Source organism: Oryctolagus cuniculus, chromosome 8 (assembly GCF_964237555.1).
Source record: "Oryctolagus cuniculus chromosome 8, mOryCun1.1, whole genome shotgun sequence".
Lineage (NCBI taxonomy): Eukaryota > Metazoa > Chordata > Mammalia > Lagomorpha > Leporidae > Oryctolagus > Oryctolagus cuniculus.
The window spans coordinates 110,847,281-110,868,092 of NC_091439.1; the positions used below are offsets into that span (position 1 = coordinate 110,847,281).

General features: G+C 63.0%; 2 protein-coding genes across 2 annotated transcripts in view; one reads left to right on the forward strand and one right to left on the reverse strand.

Annotated features, from left to right (window-relative positions):
• The window catches only part of SCFD2 (sec1 family domain containing 2), a 343,673-nt gene extending 333,919 nt beyond the window's left edge, over nucleotides 1-9,754 (forward strand). Inside the window, exons 8-9 of the mRNA XM_002721791.5 lie at nucleotides 4,656-4,775; nucleotides 8,724-9,754. Of these exons, the coding sequence (XP_002721837.3) occupies nucleotides 4,656-4,775; nucleotides 8,724-8,816 (213 nt within the window). The 3' untranslated portion in view covers nucleotides 8,817-9,754. The remainder of the gene's footprint in view (nucleotides 1-4,655; nucleotides 4,776-8,723) is intronic.
• Nucleotides 9,755-15,368: 5,614 nt separating this feature from the next.
• On the reverse strand, nucleotides 15,369-19,092 carry RASL11B (RAS like family 11 member B). Its single transcript, XM_002721792.5, has 4 exons — nucleotides 18,777-19,092; nucleotides 18,528-18,584; nucleotides 17,316-17,392; nucleotides 15,369-16,687 (listed from the first exon to the last, which is right to left on the reverse strand). The coding sequence occupies exons 1-4, from the start codon at nucleotides 18,913-18,915 to the stop codon at nucleotides 16,217-16,219; spliced, it is 744 nt and encodes a 247-aa protein (XP_002721838.2). The 5' UTR covers nucleotides 18,916-19,092; the 3' UTR covers nucleotides 15,369-16,216.
• Nucleotides 19,093-20,812: the final 1,720 nt, after the last annotated feature.

The window sequence follows — 20,812 nt, forward strand, 5'->3', positions numbered from 1 at the left end:
GGGCTCGCTGACCTCACTGGTCAGCTGTGCCGGCCTGGTGGTGGGCACACGGCCTGCTAGGACAGTGCCATTGAAGACCCCTGCGCGCGGCCCGTGGTCTCATGTGATGGGAGCCCGTCCGTGTACCACTCCCTGGCCCTTTGCTCTCAAGTCCAGAACTTACCACGCGGGACCACAAGCAACAGTGCTGGGCCCAGTGACCAGCATCACCCCAGGGCCCATATGAAAATGAGCGCCGTGGGCCCAGCAGACGCCTCGGAGCTAAATGCTGGGATGTCTCTGGCTAGTGTCTGGGTCTTGCCGGCCCTTCCTGTGGGGATCAAAGGAGGAAAACATCCGCAGATGAGATCTATTTTTAACCCTCTGCCAAGTCTGCATTCAAAAGGATCCAAACAAGATCAGGGAGCAAACTCGCCGCGATGCCGGGTTTCGGCCACAGCGGCTCTTGGAAGCAACAGAATGTTTTGCCAGCTTCAAAGCGTCTTTGAAATTGTGAATTAATCTCTGTAAGAGACCTGACCTTTCCCAGTTCAGTAAATGCATATTCCAGGAAAACGGGCCCACGGCAGAAGCCAGGGAACAGCCGCCAGACAGGCCGACTCTTGCCCCAGCCTAGAGGGGCTGGCACGGACACGCGGCGCTGCTTCCTGCCGGCCCCGGGCACCGCCCGCCTCCGTGGCAACTCCCTTCCAGCCTGCTTCCTAGCCTAATAAAGCAGAGAGGACCAGCTTCCTGGGCGTGTTCAGGGGCTCCTGGGCCCAGGGAAAGTGAGCCGAGAGCTGTCCAGCGGCTCCCTGTCCCGAGCGGCCCTTTGTGGTGGCTACTTCCTTTAAATAAATAACTAGAGAGAGAGGTATATAATTTATTTGAAAGGCAGAGTGACAGAGAGGGAGGGAGATATCTTGCATCCACTGGTTCACTTCCCAAATGGCTATAGTGATCGGCGCTGGCCAGGCCGCAGCCAGGAGCTAGGAGCTTCATCCAGCTCTCCCGTGTGGGTGCGGGGGCCCAAACACTTGGGCATCTTCCACTGCTTTCGCAGGCGCATTAGCAGGGAGCTGGATGGGATGGGTGGAAGCAGCTGGGACTGGAACCAGAGCTCTTAGCCGATGCTGGCACTGCAGGGGGAGGTGTAGCCCACGGCGCACGGCGTCTGCTCGCTACAGAGCCTTCCCAGCTGGGCGGGGCCCCAGTCTCCCTTGGGCACACTCTTCTCCCACTCACAGCCTGGCCTCACTCCTGGAGCGAGACCAAAACAACCCTCGTGGACTTGTAGTCCACTCCCGCGTGGCTTCTGCGCCTCCCTCTGATCGGAAGCCCCTCTCTCCCCCTGCGGCCTTTGCCCCGGCAGGAGTTGAAGCAGTCCCTGGGCCAGCACGAGCCGCCGTGTCTCCCTCCGTTCGGCCCTGCAGAGCTGGGGTTCCTGGGTGGCCCAGCTCAGAGGGCAGCCAGCAAGGAAGGAACACGTGTTGTGTTCTGCAGCAGCTGCCAGGATCCGTTCCTGCTCCAGGGGCCCGGGCCAAGGCCCTCTCCACGCAGCACCCTCGGGGCCTCGGCGCCGGCTCACAGGCCACCCCGTGGGACGTGCGGGGACCGGGAGTAGCAGCCGAGCAACTGGCCGAGTCGCCGTTCCTCTCGAACTCAGCTTTGGCTGAGCCTCACCTGGCGCCAGTGATGGGTCCGTGGTCGGCCCAGCCTGGTTCAGAGCCCCGTGTCCGGACCGGTTCACCACGGCCAGGGGCTGCCACGTGCACAGGGGAGACTGCTGTCTTTGGGGTGCACCACCGCCTACCGCGGGCTCTGCGGCAGGGCTGGGGGAAGCTTTTGGTGGAAATGACGGGTTTCGTGTGAGACCCCTGCACGGGGAGAGGTGCACACACCGCGGAGGTCACGGAGTGCGGCTGCTCGTTCACACATGAAACGGGACCCTGGGGCTGTGCTGTTTCAGGACAGGGTCTGATCAGAGGAAAGCGTCCCAGCATGCACCTCTGCCGATGCAATCAGCGAGGCCTGGATGTCGCCTGCAGCGCTATTTATAGCCACTGTTGCTGTTTCCCTTGGTGCTGCCAGGTGGGGTTCACTCTGTGTCTGGCATTCATTAAGTCCGCCCCGCGGTTCTGGTGGGAGGGGCTTTGGTGCAGAGGGTCAAACAGAAACAGAGCCTGGCTTTGGCGGTCTGTCATTTGCGTGGTGGTGAACGGTGCCCACGGCTTGCCAGGGAGCGGGATGGAGGGCCGCAGGGAGGGGCCAGGGAGGAGGGGCTGGACTCACCAGACCGGGAGGAGTTGGAGCAGGGTGAGGGGAACAGGGGCCAGGCGGCCATCAGGGTGGCAGGGAAGGTGGGGAGGGCGGAGGCAGCGAGGGCAGGGGGGCGGTCCCCGGGCACACAGAGAGCAGGCGAGGCAGTAATGAGAGGAGGTCATCACTTGGTCGGGGGTGCAGGGCGTCCACGCTTGTCTGGATGGACAAGAAGGAACTTGCCGTTGAGGCTGGTTGAGCTGAGGGACCCGTGACCACACCCACACAGGGCCTGTGTGGCGTGTGCGGGCCATTGAGCTGTGGAGGGGTCGGCGTCCATGGTCCAGGGCAGCCATGGAGCGAGTGGTGGGCGGGGCATCACAGCAGGACACAGGTGCATGGCAGGGCGTCCTGGCAGCCGGGCACCCCCGCCGTGTGACCGGGCGGTGTGACGGGGTGGGCGCGCCCCCGGAGGAGCCGGCGGCGCTCGGCTGCTGCTCGCAGAGAACCGAGCGCTCACAGTTTTCAGAGACGGGCGCTGGTGCAGATGTTGCAAGAGTTCATTTCCTGATGGCAGCGTGCAGACCGTCAGGTGGCCCCGGCCAGGCTCTGCCGAGAGACCCGGGCTCCAGCGCCGGCCTACAGCTCTGCAGCCCAGGGACTTCGGACAGCCGCGTCAGCCCCGAGCCTCCATGTCTGTCCCTGTGAGGCGAGGCTGCCCCTACCTGCTGATAGATTCCGAGCACTGGACGCTGGCCCCCTCCCCGCCCCAGCAGGAGTTCCCACACATGGCTTACAGCAGCAGTGACTTCCTGTGGTCCTCCCCGCCTGCTCCGTCCACTGCTGAGTCCCTGGCCCCCAGGAACTGCGCTGCAAGTTATCGGTCGACAGCGTGAATGGATCAGAAGCACAGCCGTCGACTGGAAGCGATCAGTGGCAGGGAAGTGCCCGTCCTGGTGCCCGTGGGAGCAGCAGGGACCCTTCCCTCCAAATCCAGGTGACAGATTCCACCAGGGCCTCCGGGCACTCTCATGGGAGCCCACGCCCACGCCCACGGAGAGGGTCCCGCACCTCTGCCAAGCTGGGATGGGACGGAGGAGACACTAATGCAGTGAATGTTCTCAGCAAAGCCCTGGGAGACCGGGAGAGCGAGGCCCCGACTCGCTGTCTGTGACAGCCCTGATGCGAGTCGTCTGCAGTGCCCGTCACCCGGGCCTGCCTAAGGTGGGCTCAGCCACGCAGGAAGGAACCTGGATTTCCCACAGAAAAGACTGGGTGTTGCACTCGCGACTTCACACGCCCTCGGGGCCACAGAGCCGACCCCAGAAGGCATTCCTGGGGCCCCGCTGCCCTCAGCCACGGGCCTGGCGCTGGTTGCTGCTGTGTGTTTGTCTCTCTCCCGCCTTTCCATCGGCCAGCCCGGCCCTCCAAGGCTGGGAGTGTAGTTGGGCTGCAGACTCCTTCGGGAAACGTGTGTCTTTGGGAGCGCACTGCGCCATGCACCATGGGGAGCCGGTTGCGGTCCTGTCCCAGCTCTCGGTGAGAAGCAGCAGTGGCGTGCAGGGCTGGCCGGCTTCTGGGGCCATCCCTCAGCCAGGAGAGTCGCGTGAAGCCGACAGAGTCTCCCAGACGCCCCTGCGAGGGGAAGGCTGGTTTCCTGTCGACCCGGGACCTGCCTCACTCCATTCTGTCTTGTTCTCACCCCACTTCCTGAAAAGCTGCCTCCTGCCCGGCACTGAGATCGGCATGGAGAACAGCAAGAGAAGTCTGCCCTGCCCGCGCCCTCCGGGAGCTGCCCAGGGCAGCAGGCCCCTCTGCAAGGCCAGGGCTGAGGAGGGCGGGAGCCAGGCGGGGCGCAGGAGCTCGAGGTGCTTGGCAGAAGGGGTCAGCAGAGGCCCCGACTCGCCACGTCCGGGGACACGTGGGGGGCACTTTGCAAAGGTGGGACGGAGGACGCCCGAGGTGCCACGTGACTCGACCTCAGTGTGATGGCAGGGCGGAGACCAGAGCCCACTGGTGTGCCCCTGCCAATGCCTGCTAGACAGCAAGATGGTGGCGACCTTGAAACAGGGAGAGGGCTCCACAGGGCCGGTTTCCTGTCCCCTGACCTGCGGCTGGTGGCTCGGGTTTGTGCTCTTTGGGAAAATGAGTCTGCATGCTTGTGACAGATGCATGTTTCGATGCGTATCTCCAAGGAAACGCAAGCGGAAAAAAAAGCGAATCTGGCACGTGAGCGTGGCATGATCGTCTGCAACAGTGCGGGGTGGGGTGGAGGGAGAGTGGATTGCTAACGATGGCCCCTGTCGGGGTCACCTGCATTGGGCGGGAGGCTCCCTGGGGCCCCCCGGTGCCATGTCACGGGCTGCCGCGGCCACACCTATGCCATCTTTCTGATGCTGGCGTGTTTGGTTTTGCAGGTGAGCCGGCCCCATCCCAGTGACCATCCCCTGCTGATCCTCTTCGTGGTGGGCGGGGTCACAGTCTCCGAAGCCAAAATGGTCAAAGACCTCGTGGCATCACTGAAGCCCGGGAGCCAGGTACTGAGCTCGTGACGATGTGTGCAGGAATCCAGAGGCCAGGGGCGGCTGTGGGGAGGGTGGGCCAAGGCCCTTCGCCCAGGGCCCCAGCGCTCCTCTCCCAGCCTGCGCCCCCTCCACCCGCGGCTGTCCGGTCACCTTCTCCCTGTTCCTGGCTCTCAGGCCCAGCCTGGCACCCCTGGAGACCCCTTGCCCACCGTGAGAGGGGACTGGATTGTCGGTGTCCATCCTGACAGGCCGAATTCGCTGGCGCTAAGCAGAGGAGCCCTGAGTAGAAGTCATTGCTGGCAAAGTGGATTGGGCGGGGTCCTTTCTCCTGCCCGGTGCACACTCTGTGCTGTCCAGTCAGCACTAAGTACCCAAGGGACCTGCAGCTCTCCAGGCCTCTGGTCCCTGACAGGTGACCCTGGGGAGAGGGCAGCGGCGGGGGTTGGAGCGGGCCGTTGTCCAGGTCCCGACTGCTCCCCTGTGCCACCCGCCAGGCCCCCTCCCATCCCCCAGGCAGGAAGCTGGCCCTGGGGTCGCTGCTGCTGGCTTCTCAGGCCTGAGTTCCGTCCTGCCTGCCACTGCCTTTGACCCGCCAGAGATCAGGGGAGAGACGAACAGGCAGCGGGGCTGTGAGCCTTCGCTCCGAGGCTGCGAACGGGCTCCGTAGCACCCTGCCAGGCTCGTCCCCCAGGAACCGAGGCTACAGCCTTTACCAGCTGCTCTGAGCTGTCAGGACTCCCTGCCTGCCCTGTAGGATGGTTTGCGGCTCTGGGCTGGAGGCAGCGGGGGCCCCCTGGGAGAGCCTTTAGGCGGGGCACCCTGCCTCTGGAAGCCCCAGGCTGGCTGGGAGCAGAGCCCGTGGTGCTGGAGGATGGAAAACCCTTGCCTTAGCGGTTCCCCAGCCCGGGCCGAGAGCGGGACCTGGGAGCCGGTGGTTTGCCTGCGGCAGAGCCCACAGGAAAAGGCACCGGGGAGCGGGCTACTGCTGTGGGCCGCGGGGCCCTAAGGAGTGGGAGTCCCATGCCTTGGAGTGGTCAGGCCGAAGCTCAGGGACCCGGGGCCCCTTCCCAGCCTGGTCCCCCTGGCGGGACCTGCCTTGGAATTGTCTTCCCAGCACGGGGGCGCAGCTGTGAGCCGGCCCTGAAAGAGCAAGCAGCTTTGTAGTTTGCAGGCAGCACAGAAGTGCGTGCGGCGGCTGCACGGCCTGCCCGGTCCACCTGTGCAGAGGCCAAGGCCAGAGGGTGGCGGAATTCCAGCCCAGACCTCTTGCCCGGGACCCCCAGGTCCGTCCGCTGAGGCGCCCGTCCTCGCTGCCGGCCACAGGGCCGCCCCTGCTCTCTCGCCTTCCATGAAATCCCACCCATTGCTCCAGATCCGCCCCACTTCCCTGCTGGCATCCGACACCCGTGCTAGGCCCGCTTGCTGACGGCTCCCCGTTTGCTGGCCTCGTCCCCCCAAGCCGAGGGTGAGTTCCCGCAGGGACAGGCTGGGCCTCCCCAGGCTGAGCCCACGGCAGGAGCTCCGTGACCCCGTGGCTTTTAGGTGACTTGGTAGCAGCGGGTGTGTTGCTGCAGTGGCCAGGCCACCTGGTGCTCTCCAGGCGCCCACCGGCGGGATGGGGCCCGGGCACCTGGGGAGCTGCAGCGGGTTCTTGAGCAGGGGAGTGACCCCTGCTGCCCTGGTCACCTGCTGTGGACACAGCTGGGCAATTTCTCACGGGCTGACACCGTGGCCTCATCGAGCCCCTCCCCGTCAGCGGTGTTAAGGATCTGCTCAGTGAGGGGTCACCTTTCCAAGCTAAAGGCTTGTTTGGTTTCTCTTTTTTAAACCAAAGAGCACATTCTTGCTGCTGCTCCTGCCGGCGTGAACCGGACTCTTAGCTCTGCAGACGGTGGTGCGATGTAACAGCGGGCGGGTGTGCTGACCCCACTCTCGGGGCAGATAACGTGCAGGTGTTTTCAAAGCCCCGTGGCCTGCGCCTGGCAACAGAGAGCAGAACCCCAGCGGCTCGGCTGTGTCCCTGCCTATGCCCACTCAGCTGCAGGCAGCGGAGGGCGTGGCCCTGGCTGCCTGCCACTCACCCACACACGTGTGCCCCCCACCCCCCGCCCGGAGCCTCGGCAGGCCCCAGGAGGAGTCGCGGGGGCCGGGAGAGCAGGTTTGTCCGTGTCCTTGAGCTCACAGGGTTCACAGGGGGTGGCTTTCCTGGCTGCTTGAACTCCTTAGACACACACAGCAGCCCAGCCAGGCACCAAAGTGCAGACCCCAGCTGCCTGCTTCTAGGAGAGCCGTGGAACCAGGCCTGGCTGCGGGAGACCGGTGCCGTGAGCACCGAACGGCACAGGTGCAGGGCCACCAAAGACTTGGCCCCGAGCCACTACCCCAGCCCACCTCGCTTTTCCCTCTCTGCCCAAGGAGCTGCCCCTCCCCCAGCAGCCCCCTGGTACCCTGCACTCTCCAGCTGAAAAAGCCCAAACCTGCTCCCTCGGCGTCCACTTCTTTTTTTTTTTTTTTTTTTTTTTTAAGATTGATTTATTTATTTGAGAGAGATACAGACAGAGAGGTCTTCTATCCACTGGGCCGATCCGAAGCCAGGAGCCTGGAGCTTTTTCTGGGTCTCCCACGAGGGTGCAGGGACCCAAGCACTTGGACTGTCTTCCGCTGCTTTCTCAAGCCTTAGCAGGGAGCTAGATCAGAAGAGGAGCAGCCGGGACTCGAACCGGCGCCCATATGGGATGCCGGCACTGCAGCAGTGGCTTTACCCACTATGCCACAGCACCAGCCCCTCAGTACCCACTTCTTTAGATGTGAGCGAGGCTCATTCTTCTTCCAGGCGACCGTCACGTGGGCAGATGAGGACCACGGCCCTGTCCTCCCCACGCGCTCTCCCCCTGGCCACACCTGCTCACCCCATGCCAGGCCCTAGGCTCCTGGCGCTGCAGCTTCTTGGGCCCCTGCCTGCCTCCCTGGAACTCAGACCCTGCCCTCCTGGGGGCCGCTGGGGCCGCCCCTGTGCACCCCTGGGGGGCCTCCTGCTGCCTCGCTTTCGGGGTTCTGTCCCGCCGCTCTTCTGCCTGCTCCCTCCCCATCCAGCCTCAGCGCTTGTGGGGCTTTTGTTTGGCAATTGGATTTCCTTATGCATTTGTTTATTTATTAGTTGAGAGGCAAACAAAGAAACAGAGAGAGCCGCCATCTGCTACTTCACTCCTCCGTTGCCCGCAGCAGCTGGGACTGGGCTGGGCCAAAGCCAGGAGCTGGGATCTTAATGGTCTCCGTGGGCTGGATTAGCAAACAGTGGCACCCAAGCTCCTGGGGACAGAAGCGCTGTCCCTGACTCAGCCTCGCCCGTCTGTGCCTGAAGAGGTTCCTGAGCCTGTCTCTCCTGTCTTACGTCATCACGTGCAGACTAGGAACAGCGAATGGGCCTGCGGTCTGGGGGCGTGACAAGGACTGGACGCGATGCCCCTCAGCACGCCGGCTCGCCGTGAGAGCTAGCGAGCATCGGCTGTCACCATCCTGCTCATTGCCAGGGCTAACCCGCCAGTGCCAGCAACGGCAGCCTGTCTTGGGAGGCAGTCTAGTTGGGTGAGGCCCTCGGCGTGGGCTCCGACCTAATACCACTCTGTCCACGTGAGAAGGATTTGGACACGGCGAGAGCCACATGTGGATGGGGTCAGATCCCCGTGTCACAAAGCAACAGTGCCACCAAATGCCGGTCAGCAGCGCGGTGGCTGGGCGTGGCCTCCCCGGGGCTCCCGGCCTCAGTCCCTGCCATTGCTCCTGCCCTCCTGGATAAGGGCCGGTAGCCACAGTCCCACTGCCCCGTAGGCCGTGGTCCCTTCTCCCAGCGTGCTGGGTGCCACCCTCAGCCTCCCGCCAGAGGTCTGGTGTTTGTCTCACGTCTGATAACCTGGGGTGGGCCTCCCTAACGCCCACGGTCTGTCTGTCCCCTGTTGTCAGGTGATCGTGCTGTCCACACGGCTCCTGAAGCCGCTTAGCGTCCCTGAGCTGTTGTTTGCAACGGACCGGCTGCACCCAGACCTGGGCTTCTGATACCCGCAAAGACAGCGGTTCCGCGCGAGTTGGAGATCCCCGCGCCTTCGTCGCCTGCCGCCGCTCCAGAGACGCCTCCCAAACCGGCCGCCGTCGCTAACTGTGGGCCTGTCCCAGTTTGCCCAAAGGGGCCTGGGAGCCACACAGCGAGGTACCTCACCCGGATTGCTCACGTTCTGTCGTAAACATTGTACTGCTGTTTTTCCAAAGGTGCCAGGCCGTCTTTCAGCTGAATCGGCCGTAGCTCCCGTTTATCCTCTGCTGTGGTCTTCGGGTTCCACCTGCAAGTTCATTACTTCCGAGTTAGAGCAGGTTGGCGAGGGTCCGTGCACGACAGGTCCTCCTACCTCACGTCACCCCGGGAGAAGCCAGACCTGCTGTGAGATGACGTGTGAGCAGAGCCTGCCCCCCTGGAGCTGCCGTGACGGGCAGGACAGCGCCAGTGGAGTCTGAGCCCCCTCCCTCAGGGCCTGAGACGTCCTGGGCGGTGCCAGGAGTCCATGTGCGGCTGCACTGGCCCAGCCTGCTCCCCGGGGCTGCTGGGAATGGCGGCAGGAGAGAGGCGGGTTGGGGGCTGGCCTTGCCTACGCGGTGCCCCCTCCAAAGGCACACAGGAGACGGCGAGTCCCCAGGAACCCAGAGGATGCACAGACCCCTGTGGCCGTGAGATTTTGACCCTGTTGAAACAAAGCTTCCCTTTCTGTACATTTAAATCTCCCTCCCAGCCGTGGCAGAAAACCCAAACCCCCCCCCCCCCCCGGTGAGATCACACGCGACCTCCAGCAGAGAGAAGCGCGGGGAACCGAGACACCTCTGGTGCGCGGCTGCCGGGGACCCCGGCGTCTCCAGACGGGGTTTCCCGTCGACGGGTACAGCTGAAAACCCGCGTCTATTGCGATTAACAGGCAGAGGAAATAAAATGGAAGCCAAGATGTTCACAGGGGCCTGATTCTAGTTCTCTGCCGGACGCTGTCATTCTGGGGGGGGGCGGGGGACTGCGAAGTCGGGGCTCAGCCGAGACGTGCTGGGGGCAGGGTTGTTATGGACACCTCTGCGTGCCCCCCCCCCGTGCCTGTTCTCTCGAGGTGCGGAAGCACCAAGACCTCCTGCTCTGAAAGACTTGCACTGTAGGGAAGTAGCCCCCGATGAGTTGGCGCTGAGGCGGACTCTCGTTTTCTAAAGTGAAGAAGCGGGAGTGATGCTCCCGTCATGCCCCACGCCTACTCATTCATTCATTCTTTAGTGCATCTCCAGTCTCGAATGCGCACCGCGTGTGTCCCAGGGGCGGTGAGGGAGCCAGCTGTGCCCGTGAGCCAGTGGTGCTCCCAGAGTGGCCGTACGCGAGTGCCCAGTGCCCCCGGGGCCTAAGCCACAAACCACACGCCCGCAGCCAGAGGAGACCTGGAGGGGGCGGGGCGGGGTGGGGGTGCTGTGAACAGGGGCTGCCGCTCCGTGCGCTCCGTGCTGGCTCAGGTGTGTTTTTATAGAAAACATCTATCTGTGAGTTACTTCACGGCCTTCGTGGCGGCTTTGCAGTTTCCTCGTTTTATTTTTAAAAAGCAATCCAAATGCTTTTCCTGCGCAGCCATCGAAGGGGAACGCTGTGACGCAGTCCGTCCTGACAGTGCTCGGTTCCTGGCGGTGTGGTGGGTGGCGGTGTGGGGAGTGGAGCCGCCGGTTCCTGTCTCTGCGGCTGCCAGGCAGAGGAGATGAGCCAGGCGGGCAGTGGGGCCGAGCGTGGGCGGGGGCAGAGCTCCTGGGAACCAGACTTCGGGTTGAATAAAGAGGGAGGCACAGGCCAGGGCATTGCTCTTTTTTTGAAAAGCAGGGGACCGGCTCTGTGGCATAGCGGGTAAAGCCACCACCTGCAATGCCAGCATCCCATATGGGCACCTGTTGGGGTCCCGGCTGCTCCTCTTCCAATCCAGCTCTCTGCTATGGCCTGGGGTAGCAGTGGAAGATGGCCCAAGTCCTTGGGCCCCTGCACCCACGTGGGAGACCCGGAAGAAGCTCCTGGCTCCTGGCTTGCAGCTGCAGCCATTGCAGCCAATTGGAGAGTGAACCAGCAGATAGAAGCCCTCTCTCTTTCTCTCTCACTCTCTAACTCTGCCTTTGAAATAAATAAATAGAATCTTTAAAAAAAAAAAAAAAGAAGAAGAAGAAGAAGAAGCAAGACCAGACTAGAAACTTGGCGTAGGCCCTGCAAGGACCCTGCAACTGTTGGTCGAAAGAAGTGGGTTTAGTAAGCAGAGCCCATCCCTGGCCTGGCCTCCTGGAATCCTGGGGTGCTGCCCACATTTCCCAGGCACGGGAGGCGCTGGAGGAGAGGCCGGGGACACACCCTGCCCGCGGTGAAGGAGCCGGGCCAGCACAGGGCCCCAACAACCAAGGCCCCCGTCCCACCGCCCGGAGCGCTGTGGACCTGTAAGGTGCATCTGCCTGATGGAAGCGTCGCGAGGAGCTGGGCCTGACTCAGTGGAAGCGTGGGGGAAGGGGCCTCACAGAAGGAAGGGAGGAGACTCCCGGGGCCACGCGAGGCTGGAAGTGATGGGAGAACCACGTGCAGACACCTGAGGCTAGAAGTTCAAGGTCAAGGACCTGCAGGTACTGATGGCCTCCCGGCTTGGATGTGTGTGTGTATGTGCACACACCTGCGCGTCCTGGCCCCTCTCCCGCTTCTCATTAAGCCACCGGTGTTCAATGCCGGGAGCCCTACTTGCCCTGATGACTCTCCTGCCCCGGTCACTCCCCAGAGCACCGTGCTCAGACCGGGCCTCACCCTCTGAATACCTCGCCGTGGGGTTGAAGGGGACAGGCCAGCTGCAGACCGCAGGCAGGGACAAGAACGCAGTGGTCCCACAGACTTCCCAGGGGCAGTGTCTGGAGCCGGACAGCACGGCTGGCCCCCAGTTCCACCTCCTCCACAGTGGTCACTCCTGACACTGGGCACCACCAGGACCCCCCCACACCAGGTTATGGTGAGGACCGAGAGCGCCCACAGCTAGGCCCAAGAGGGTCCGCCCCCGCTGGGGAGGAAGGTGAGGACTGCGTGTGCGGCACGCATCTCTGATGGCCACGTCAGCCACCAAGGAGCCGTGTGGACTTGGAGACTCACACCCTGAGCCACCATTGCCCCCTCCCAGAGGGACCCCCTCACGCAGCGCCTGGGATGAGTCACGGGGCTGAACCTCCCTTCTGCCATGGCCCTCAGAGGGCCCTCAGTGTAGACACAGCCGAGAGCGGTGAGCACCCTGGAGGCCACTTCTGGGAGCGGGGCCTGTGTGCTGGTGCCCTTCTTGCCTGGCCCCGGACTGGCAGTGGCGTCCGGTCAACAAATTCCTTCAGGCTCCCCCCAAGCCCGTCCTGGGAGCCAGAGACAGAATCCGAGCGACAAATGCCCCAGTGTAGCCAAAAACAGACAACTCCAGGGCTGTTTCTCAGGGTGCTCCAGACACAGCCAGATGGCTCGGCCGTCTGGGAAGGAAGTATTGTGGGGGTGCGGGGTGGCTGGCATTTTGGCACAATCAGTGATGGCCCCAATCCTGTTCTCGCAAATTTAGGACACTAGGGAGGACAATAAGAACTTTCTGGAAGCATCTCTCTTCAGTCCTTGGTGGGGGTGCAGGTGGCAGCGCTTTGCTGGGTCACTTGTCACTTGCAGCCATGCTCAGTATTCCTTGGGGGCAAACCCCTGGGGGACCTGTCTTGCCACTCCAGAGCCTGCTGGGGCCGGTTCCCAGTGGCCTGTGGGAGGGGTCTGCCCCCAGGCCTGTCCACTCGCCCAGGCCGTCGGTCAGTGTCCTCACTCGGGATGGAAGAGGAATGTCAAAATCCCATTTCTCACCAAAACAAGGGGCTCCCTGCAAACACACCCATGGGTCCCAGGCCGCAGAGAGGGTGGACAGAAGCTCAGAGATCCATGGCCACAGAGCCTGAGCGCCACAGCACCTGGGTTTTGTTTTGTTTTGTTTTGTTTTGTTTTTTGACAGGCAGAGTGGACAGTGAGAGAGAGACAGAGAGAAAGGTCTTCCTTTGCCGTTGATTCACTCCCCAGTGGCCGCTACAGCCAGTGCGCTGCGGCCAGCGCACCGCGCTGATCCAAAGCCAGGAGCCAGGTGCTTCTCCTGGTCTCCCATGCGGGTGCAGGGCCCAAGGACTTGGGCCATCCTCCACTGCCCTCCCGGGCCACAGCAGAGAGCTGGCCTGGAAGAGGAGCAACTGGGACAGAATCCGGCGCCCCAACCGGGACTAGAACCCGGGGTGCCGGTGCTGCAGGCAGAGGATTAGCCTAGTGAGCCGCGGCGCCGGCTCCTGGGTTTCTTCTGATGACACTGGAAAGCCAGACACAGGACAGATGCAGGCGCCGCTCCGTGACAGACGGCCACGCGGGGCTCCCGCCCGGCCTAGGCATGCTCCTTACCCAGCAGGGCTGTGGGCCCCAAGCAGCTGATGGCAATAGCAGATGTGGCCAGAGTGGGGGGCAGGCGGATGGAGGGACGCGGAGGAAGCAGGACGCGGGACAGGCCAGGGCACGGAGGGAGCGCGGTGTGGGCAAGAGAGAGAAGAGGTCGGGCTCCGTGGCCATGGCCGAGTCAGGCTGTGGCGTCCTCCCCCAGGCCTGGGGCACGGGTCCAGGCTCTGCCGCGCTGGGAGCCGGGCCCCCACCCCCTCCCTCGAGCCCTCCTGCCCCCTTTCCTCAGTTCCCAGGCGTGGTTTCCGCCTGTGTGGTCCTCACAGGCCCTGCACTCTCTCAGCCTCAGTTTCGGAGACTTTTAAAATGCAAGACTGGTTCTTGCCTTCCTCTGGGGCCTCCTCCTTCCTCCGTGTAAGCGGAGCCGTGAGTGGTCAGTGCTGGCTGATTCCTGCCCCCCGCCCCCGCTCCCCTGCACCCGCCATCTCCACCCTTGGGGCTCCTCCCCTCCCCAGGTGGCCAAGGAGGGCCCTTCCTTGCATGCTGGTGGGCACGCCCCTTGGTCACGCCCGATGCTTGCCGTTCAGAAACATAAAACAAAAATGAACAAAGAACTGAGCAAAAGTAAAACATGGTCTAATTCTGCAGCTATAAATAGTCAACGTCAGCTGGAGACAGCGGGCAGAGCGCCAGCCCGGGCGGCTCCCAGCTACAGCCATCTCCCTCCCTCCCGTGCCTGTCTCCCAGGTGGCCCTGAACAAACCACTCTCTCCAGACGGACCAGAACAGGAAGGCAAGGCTGCGCTCAGCACAGGGAGAGGCGCTGAGGGGCAGGGCCCAGGGCTGAGAGGCAGCGGAGACCCAGAGGCCGCAGGTTTGCGGGCAGACGCAAAGCGAGGGGAGGCAGCCCGGCGTGGAAACACCGTGCAGCGCAGGGTTACGCCCAGCCGGGGTACAGGGCCATGGGGGTGCGTGAGCAGCCTCCCTCCTCGCACCCAAGCGAGCGATCCTCCGAGGTGTCGGGGCCTAAGGGCACGGGGGACATCACCACGAGCTGTCGGGGTGTCCACCCTGACAACAGAGCTGAGGACCTCAACAGCGGATGCCTCGGGCTCCCCCAAGGCCACAGGCACATTGGTCTCTCCCGGGTGAGACTCCATAGAACAAAGACGGAGTAGGTTGTAGGGGCGGAGTGGGATAGGCCACTGCCTGCAGCGCCGCATCCCATCTGGGTACCGGCAGGTTCTTCCACTTCGCGGCTGTGCCACTTCCCAGCCAGCTCCCTGCTAATGCGCCTGGAAAAGCAGCGGAAGATGGCTCCAACGCTTGGGCCCCTGCCACCCACAAGGGAGACCCCGAGGGAGTTCCAGGCCCCTGGATTCAGTCTGCCCCAGCCCTGGAGGTTGTGGCCACTTAGGGAGTGAACCAGTGATGGAAATCTGTCTCGTGCTCGCTCGCCCTCTAACTCTCCCTTTCAAATAAATGAATGTTTAGAAAGAAAAAGATACTAAAAAATGTAAGGACATGGAGTGCAGTGGGAAGGCATTGAGATACTGAGCTCCCGACTTGGGTCCTTTGTGTGAGCTCGAGGGAGCCTGTTTTTCTCATCAGTAACACGGTGGTCACAGCTGCCCACCCCCGTCCTCCTGGTGCCAGTGCTAGGCACACGCAGGCGTCATTATCAACCCTAAGGACAGTGGCTCAGGCAGCTGGCACGGATGGCCTTGCAGGCCCAGAGAGAGGCAGGAGGCAGAGTAGTTTACCCATCCATGCAAGCGGCCGCAGACTGACGGCCTCACACCCGGAGCAGCTCCGTGTATGGAAGTGTCCAGACCCTCCAGGCTTTGCCAGCACACGTGGACAGCCGCACGCGTGTCTTAGCTTTCCCTGGGGGACCGAGAAGGCAGTACACCGGTGATGCCCAGAGTGCAGGTTACTGTTTACCCAGCTCACAGGCCTTCCCCAAGCTCCCAGCCCGCCCTCCACGCCCACTCCACCTGAAAAACACCACCAATCACAAAGCACGGCTCGCTGGAGGCCACGCCTGGGAGGGGCGGCACCTGCTGCGGCTGCCCAGCAGCCGCGGGCTAGGAAACACCACCCGTCTGAGGGCTTCAGCCAACACCAGGTCACAGATCGGCTCTTTTTAAAAGATTTATTGTACATAAAATAAATTAATGACCGTTCAAGCCAAAGCACGAGTGGCCTCTTAAAGTGCATCTGTGTAGAGGACTCGGGGCCGCGCCTGCCTCGGCTCCCGCTCGGCAGGGCGGTGGCTTTGCACTGAGCCCTCCCCGCCACGGCTCGGCCAGGCCTAGGGAGCAAACCACCGTCCCTGGCGGGAGCCGTTACACAAATAACACCAAAACCAACGGATGTGTTACTTTCCGTACTGCAGTCTCATCGCTGGTCAGAGTCCGGGGCTGGAGGGTTTGGGGTTCACAGCTAAACCCACACTCATCGCCGCACAGCCGCCCGGGACCAGGAGGAACCGGGGCTGCCTGCAGACCGTGTGGGCGCTGGGCCCGTGGACTTGACCTTCAGTGGGGCCGTCTTCCTTGCTTTTAAAGAAACCCGGGTACCTTTCAGGTTAGAAACACATTCCATGAGGAGCTGCATTCCAGAGATGCAAATCCATCCAAAGGGAGGAAAGCAGGCCTCCTCTTGGGAGAAGACAAAGGGGAGCCCGTGCACACTCGATCTGCTCTTTCTTTCATTCCCACCCTAAGTCACTTCCACATGTCTGGCGAGAACGCCAGGACCGTCATTCACGCGGCCGTGGGAAGAATAAAAACCGAAGCGCACGGGCACCCTGGCCAGGCCGGCGTGTCCATGTCTCAGACCCAGAGAGCGGCCCCGCTCAGGCTCCGGACACCCTGCCCCTGCTCTGCCCCGCGCGGCCTGCTCCGGCCCTTCCCGGAGCCAGCACCGCGGCCAGCACGCGGCCTCCGTCCTCATGCTGGTCCCGGGGCGGCCGAGCGTCCCCTGGTCAGACGGAGGTGACGGTCCTCACTTTGGCCGACAGCGCCTGCTTGAACCTCCGCTTCAGGTCCTGCATGTTGGGCGACTTGGGCCTGGGGATGAGGGAGCTCCGGCGCTTCTCGGGCGTGTTGCTGGGCGGCTGCTTGTGACTCACTTCTTTGCACAGCACGTGGAAGGCGTTGTAGACGTCGTTGTAGTTCTCGCTGACGGACACTTCGTAGAAGGAGCAGCCCAGCACGCTGGCCAGCTGCAGGCCTAGCTGAGGGTCCACCTGCTTGATGTGCAGCAGGTCGGCCTTGTTGGCCACCAGCACCACGGGCAGCCGGGCGCCCAGGTGCAGCTGCTGCACGTGCTGGTGGAGCTGGCCGATGAGTGCATAGCTCTTGTAGTCGGTGATCGAGAAGACGATGACCACCGCGTCTGCCCAGCGGATGCACCCGTTCAGCTGCTCGTTACAGCTCAGGCCGTCCTCGTGGATCTGAAACAGGCAGAGGGCACGGCCCGGTGAATGGCGGGGGTCAGAGAGCGCCCTGGCTTGGCTGGGGCCCAAATTCAGAGCCCTTCGCCGGCACGTAAACAGGTCCCAGCCCCGCACGCTTCAGCTTTCTCGACAATATGTTGATGCAGCTGCACAGAGCTGGAATAAATAACAGTGCAGCTCACCACACTCAAGTGGAAAATTGACCTGCCGGGAACTCCACGCAGCGAGACTCTGTTGTTGCACAAAATGGGAAATTAACTGGCTAGACAGAAAGTCTGGGGAAGCAGAGACAGGAGCTGGAAGCATTTAAAGTTGGATAACTGCCCAGTTCGGGGGCGGGGGGGGGGGGCTCCAGCAGCGCTCTTTTGTCCGTAGAGTAACTTTCCACAACAGAGGAGCGGCTCCAGGGGCTGGCAGACTGTACTAGATGTTCGGCTTTTACTGCCAAAGACACATATGTGGAAACGGACCCTCCTCCCCACAGCAAGGAGCGCCGGCCGGCTCCAAGCGTGGCTGGTCTGGGCTTTCCTGCTGTGTCTGCCCCCTGGCCGGGGGAGGCTGACGTCCAGCTACCTGCAGAGTCCAGACCGCAGTCGACTGGCCCAGCCAACCCCGAGCCTCTCACCTGAATTCCTGGAGTGTCCTGGACTTGAATAGCCAGGGTCTCGCCTTCTATCTGGACTTGTCTGGTATAGAGGTTGCCTACGAAGACAGAGACAAACGACCATGGCCTTGCTGCTCGCACAGCTTTTAAAAACATCACAGGGTTTTCTGTTGTTTCTTTAAATTAGGGGAAGATACGCCCTACACCAAGGCACAGAAAGCTGCACGGGTTATTTCCACTTAGTGGGCTCATCTCAGGAGAGTTCCTTGAAATTTTCTTCCTCCGCATGTGTGAGATTTTATTTTTAGTCCTTTATCATTCTTTTTAAGATTTATTTATTCATTTATTTATTTGAAAGGCAGAGTGGCAGGGAGGGAGACAGAGAGAAATCTCCCATGCTCCCTTCAATGGTCGCAACAGCCAGGTCTGGGCCAGACTGAAGCCAGGAGCCAGGAACTCCATCCGGGTCTCCCACATGGGTGCAGGGACCCAAGCACGTGGGCCACCTTCCACTGCTTTCCCAGGTGCATCAGCAGGGAGCTGCACTGGACGTGGAGCCGCGGGGACTGGAAGGGTCCCAGATGGGGTGGCGTAACCCTCTGTGCCCCAAGTTCTTTGCATCTCTGCCCCTGGATACCAGGCGCCCAGCTATAGAGTGCTGGGATGAAAACGGGACACAACGAGAGCCGGTGCTCAACGGAAGCAGAAGCAGGGCTCCATGGCTCCTGGAGCTCCTGTTCCACACCCGCCGTGGCTGCCTCCGGGGAAGGGGGGCGGCGGGACGGATCCCCAGGGTGCTCCCTGCACAGGGAGGCGCCCCGCAGCTGCTCGGAATCGGGGTTGCGACCCTGGGCGGCTCTGCTCTGCTCCCCCGCCTACCACCTAGCTATTTTCCTTTGTTAGCAAAAGAGAACTTAAGGTTTACGACGGTCCTCCTCTGGCCTTTGCTTTCAAAGGTCACCCCTGAAAAGCGGGCGGCCCGCGGAGGGGGGTGGGGTGGGGGGAGGAGGGGAGGAGGAGGAGGGGAGGAGGAGGAGCGGCCGTCTTTTTTATGACTTTAGCAGGAGTGTTTGGAAGACAGAGTACAAAGGGTGCTTCCCATGGGGGTCCCACAGTGAAGACACGCCAAGGGGGGTGCTGTCAGGCCCTCGACAAAATGATGAATGGGCCGGGTGGCGGGGAGGGCGCCGGGGCGGGACCCCCTGTCACTCCCAGGTCCGGGCTCCTGCTCACCTGCGTTTCTCTCGTAGTCGCCGATGAACCGTTTGGTGAGGAAGCGGACCACCAGAGCTGCGGGGCAGACACACACCGTGAGCCCGGGACCGAGCGTGTCCAGCCCGTCCCCCGCCCGCAAGGCCGCGCGCCCCCCGGCCCTCTCGCAGCCCCAGCCCAGCGGCTCGGTCCCCGGCCCGCGGGCCACGCCTACGCCTTGGAGACCCCTCTCCGCCCGCGCCCGTGCAGCCGCGGCCCCCGCGCGCTCACCGGTCTTGCCCACGCCGCTGGCCCCCACCACGGCGATCTTGACGAGGCGGCGGCCGGCGGCGCCGGGACAGCAGTCGGCGGCGGCGCTGCCCGCGGCCGGGTACTCGGCGATGGTGCACATGTTCTGAATGAGGCGCATCGCCGCGGCGGCCCGGCGGCGGCTCCGCGCGGGCCGAGGGAGCCGGCGGGGGCGCTCGGCGGCCGAGAGCGCGGAGAGCGGCCGGGGCGCGGCGGGCAGGCTCCGCTCCGAGGCTCGGCTCCGATCCGGCTCCGCAAGACTCCGACTCCGACTCCGGCGGGGGCGCAGCGGCCCGCGCGCGCGCGCGCGCGCTTTTCTCCGGGGCAGACCCCGCCCCTGCCGCTCGCGGCCAATCCCGGGCGCCCTGCGCGAGGCCCCGCCCCCGGCGCCGCTCGGCACGCCCCCACCTCCGGGCGCCGGGAGTCGGTGCCGGACTCGTGCGAGCCAGGGCAGGCGGCGGCCCGAGGGCGGCCACGTGCGCGCCAGGCTGCTCCGCTGGGGTGTCGCGGTTCCGGGGAGCGCCGACCTACTGGGGCAGGGACGGCAGGGAGGCCCCCGCAGACCCCCGGCTGTCCGACCGCCGCCCCCGGCCCCTCCGGGGTACCCAGGGGCTGCCCGCGCCCTCCCTTGGGGCGCGCTCGCGTGGCCTGAGCACTTACGAGGCGGCATCTCCGGTCACGGTCACAGATGGGGCTGTGATTGCAGTCATTCACAAAGACCCCATGCGCGCCCCTAAAAGGTGACATTTGGCTCGTCCCCCCCCCACCCCCACCCCCGACCCGTTGGCCGCAGCCCCGCGGCTGACCGAGAAGTCGGAACAGAGCGAGTGCTCTCGCGCGCCCTGCTCGGCCAGAGGCCCCGCGACGGCCACAGACGCCTGGAGGCGCCCCGTCTGGGTGGCCTGGGGACGCGGAGGCATGAGCGCTGCACCCCAGAACGCTGGACCTCCGTCCTCGGCGGGACGATCTGTGGCCAGAGCTCTCGCACTGGAGGTCACTGGGGCCTCGGCCTCCACACGCGCACGCGCGCACACACACACACACACACACACACACGCCCGGTGTCCAGGATCGCGGCCGAGTGCTGGGCCGCCTGCATCGTCGGCCGCCCTGCCAACCAAGGCCATCTCGCTGCCCTTCCCCCGGGCCTAGCTGACCCGTGTGTCTCAGCCTCCGAGAGGAACCGTTTTGCGTCCATCGTGAGATTTTCGGGAACACGAGGGGAAGGAGACGGGGCCGCGTCGGCGGCAGGACACACAGTCCTAGCAAGAAACATGATACAGGACTCGGGTGATCCCTAGAAGTGAATAAATGCAGCTGCCCGAGCCAGAAGGGAGAAAAATATTCCAACAGTTCTGTGTGCGAGGTTGAAATCAAACTTGTCTAGAAATCAGACTTGCTGTTCTATAAATCAGACTTAACAAGGCTATAACGACAGGTCACCCCGTACTTTTTACCACGCCCACCTCCCCCGAGCCTGCTTCCGTGGTAAAATGATGGGAAATCGTGAATATTTGTGTAGCTGCCTTTCCCATGCACGCACATGCACACACACGCGTGCGTGCGTGCACACACACACACAGAGGGATGGAGAGAGAGAGATGGAACAAAAAGTTGTCAGGAGAATTTTTGCCTTGAGTCATTTTAGCTTCTGGGGCTTGGTTCTCGTTCCCATGAGACTGAACCAAACCTGTGATTTTTCTGTCTGTAGCCCAAAGTCTGAATTTGGAGTTCTTATTTTAGGTCCACATGATCCGCCTGTGCTTTAAAGAAGAGAGACGGAAGAACAGGGAGAGAAGGGGGTAGAAGAGAAAGCTACTCCAGTCCTGAGCAGCTGTCACAGGTGCCCCCCACCCCGGCTTCCCACAGTTAACACCTCTCAGAAATCCACGGGGTTGGCAAAGAGGGGGCAGGCAGGGCAGGTGGAGGGATACAGAGAGGAGCCGCAAGCGAGGGGGCCTGCCTGGAACAGCCTCGTTCTGCCTCCACAGCGGGGCAGTGAGGTGGTGGTGTTGCTC

Excerpts from the sequence above, each read along its gene's own strand:
- RASL11B (XM_002721792.5), bottom strand. The coding sequence starts at position 18,915 with ATGCGCCTCATTCAGAACATGTGCACCATCGCCGAGTACCCGGCCGCG. Across the intron at positions 18,585-18,776 it reads CAGCGGCGTGGGCAAGACCG|CTCTGGTGGTCCGCTTCCTC; the intron begins GTGAGCGCGCGG and ends TCTGCCCCGCAG. Across the intron at positions 17,393-18,527 it reads CGACTACGAGAGAAACGCAG|GCAACCTCTATACCAGACAA; the intron begins GTGAGCAGGAGC and ends CTGTCTTCGTAG.